Source organism: Enhydra lutris, unplaced genomic scaffold, assembly GCF_002288905.1.
Source record: "Enhydra lutris kenyoni isolate GAN:26980312 unplaced genomic scaffold, ASM228890v2 scaffoldscaffold14, whole genome shotgun sequence".
NCBI lineage: Eukaryota > Metazoa > Chordata > Mammalia > Carnivora > Mustelidae > Enhydra > Enhydra lutris.
The window spans coordinates 30,159,504-30,161,654 of NW_019154098.1; the positions used below are offsets into that span (position 1 = coordinate 30,159,504).

General features: G+C 44.9%; 1 protein-coding gene across 1 annotated transcript; it reads left to right on the forward strand.

The window, feature by feature from the left end:
- Window positions 1–456: 456 nt before the first annotated feature.
- LOC111146462 (transmembrane protein 74) lies at window positions 457–1,591 on the forward strand. Its single transcript, XM_022502014.1, has one exon. The coding sequence runs from the start codon at window positions 555–557 to the stop codon at window positions 1,464–1,466; it is 912 nt and encodes a 303-aa protein (XP_022357722.1). The 5' UTR covers window positions 457–554; the 3' UTR covers window positions 1,467–1,591.
- Window positions 1,592–2,151: the final 560 nt, after the last annotated feature.

Consider the following 2,151-nt stretch of genomic DNA (forward strand, 5'->3'; position numbering starts at 1 on the left):
AAAGCTCTAAAGCTAATCTCTATTAGAATCTGTTCGGAACTAAAGAGAGTGTAAACATAATTTAACTGAATTGTTGAGAGGTGTGTGCTTCCCCAGGTTTTCCAGAAAATCGCAGCTCTGCTAAAAAAAGTCCCCGCCTCTCTCATTTGTGTCTCTCTACAGGAAACTTGCCTTCCTACTTGAGGGATCCTGTCACAGAAATGTGTGAGTCCTTGGATAAATTTGGCTTGGTGACGGCAAAGCTTCCCTCAGAGACACTGCTACTTCCGCTGTGCTCCTTTTCTGCCCTGACCTAAGTTTCTCAGTGTCAGTCCCTCTGCCAAGTCAGAGGATTTGCCCTTTTCCCACTTCCCTGCCACGAGGTATCCTCTCCTTTCTTTTACCCCTTTTAGGAGGAGCTGGGGTTTGAAGTGTCAATGACAGTGGCTGAAAAAGAGATGGGGGCCTCAGGAGTGAGACCCCTGGTAGTGCAGTGTTAGGTCCTATTGGGTTCTTACCTGTGTGGTTTGTGGCAGAATTCTGGGAAGCTGCTGGGGGATGTCTGACTAGTTCCGATGGAGCTCCACTGCCTTGACAAGAGGAGCAGCCAGGCAGTCCTGTGCGATGCTGTGGACTGGCATTCAGGACAGCTTCCTGGTGACCGGGCAGATGCAGCCGCTGCCAGAGCTGCTCTCTGCTGCCAGAGACACTGTATGTCAACACCAAGAGCAGCTGAGATGGAAGGGTTTAAACTTAGCCCTGCTCCAGCATTCCCCTCCTCCTCTCTGCAAGACAGTGTTATTCAGACAGACTCCTTGCCACCAGGGCCTCTCAACTCAGGGAACAACCACGTAACAGCAGGACGGAAAGTCTGCAACTGCTGCAGCCAGGAATTAGAAACTTCTTTCACCCGTGTGGATGAGAATGTCAACCTAGAGCAAAGGAACCCGTGCTCTCCTCTGGCAAAAGGGAGCCATCACCTGGGAGACCTTGGCTGGGGAAATCCAAATGAGTGGTCTCATGAGGCTGCCATATCCTTGATATCTGAGGATGAAGATGAAATAAGTTCGGAAGCCACGTCTTCAGGGAAGTCCGTAGACTATGGTTTCATCAGTGCCATCTTGTTCTTGGTCACTGGCATCTTGCTTGTGATCATCTCTTACATTGTCCCTCGGGAAGTGACGGTGGATCCCAACACCGTGGCAGCCCGGGAGATGGAACGTTTGGAGAGGGAGAGCGCAAGGCTGGGGGCGCACCTGGACCGCTGTGTGATTGCAGGACTCTGCCTGCTCACCCTTGGGGGGGTTGTTTTGTCCTGTTTGCTGATGATGTCCATGTGGAAAGGGGAGCTATATCGTCGCAACAGGTTTGCCTCTTCCAAAGAGTCTGCAAAACTCTACGGTTCTTTCAACTTCAGGATGAAAACCTGCACTAATGAAAACACCTTGGAACTGTCCTTGGTAGAGGAAGATGCCCTTGATGGATAGAGTTAATTCTGGCCGTGAGCCTGCTGAGAGTCTGCGTTAGCATTTTATATGAAAACCAACCAACCAACCAACCACATTCCTTAAAATTAACAGTACAGTTTCTTTGCTTGGCAAGAAAGGCTTATTTCCCAAACCAACAGCCAGTGAGTGGTTTTGTTCTGGATGTATTTTTTATTTGGAAGAAAAGCTATGTAAGATGCATAAAAAACTACAACCAGCTACACCTGTTCTTCTAAAGAACTGAGATTAATTCATCTATAATGGCCATCAGCTTCTACTTCTATAGCAAAATATTTCTAACAACCAGTGTACAAATGATTTCTCTTCCATGCTATGGGGTATTATTCTTTGGACATTAGTAGGTCCTACATACAGTAGGATCAAGTACATACATATTTTGTGAAAATGAACTTAAGCACTAATCACATAATAAGGCTTATATTTAATTCTCAAAGGTGCTTATCCATTCTCTTGCTAAATTCTTTCTTCTTCTAATTTGGCTGAATACTAAAATATAATGTTTTGAATTTGAATATTTTGAAGCTTGGGGATGTTGATTATTTTAAAAAATGCAAAAACACATCTGTTATACTTAAAATTATTTCTGTGCTCAGAAGTGGTAACTAAGTCATTAGAATAAAGTTTCCAGTAAAAGAAAAATAATGTAAATCATTATAAGACCAAT

Bases quoted from the DNA above. Each gene is read 5' to 3' on its own strand.
- LOC111146462 (XM_022502014.1), top strand. From the start codon at position 555: ATGGAGCTCCACTGCCTTGACAAGAGGAGCAGCCAGGCAGTCCTGTGC.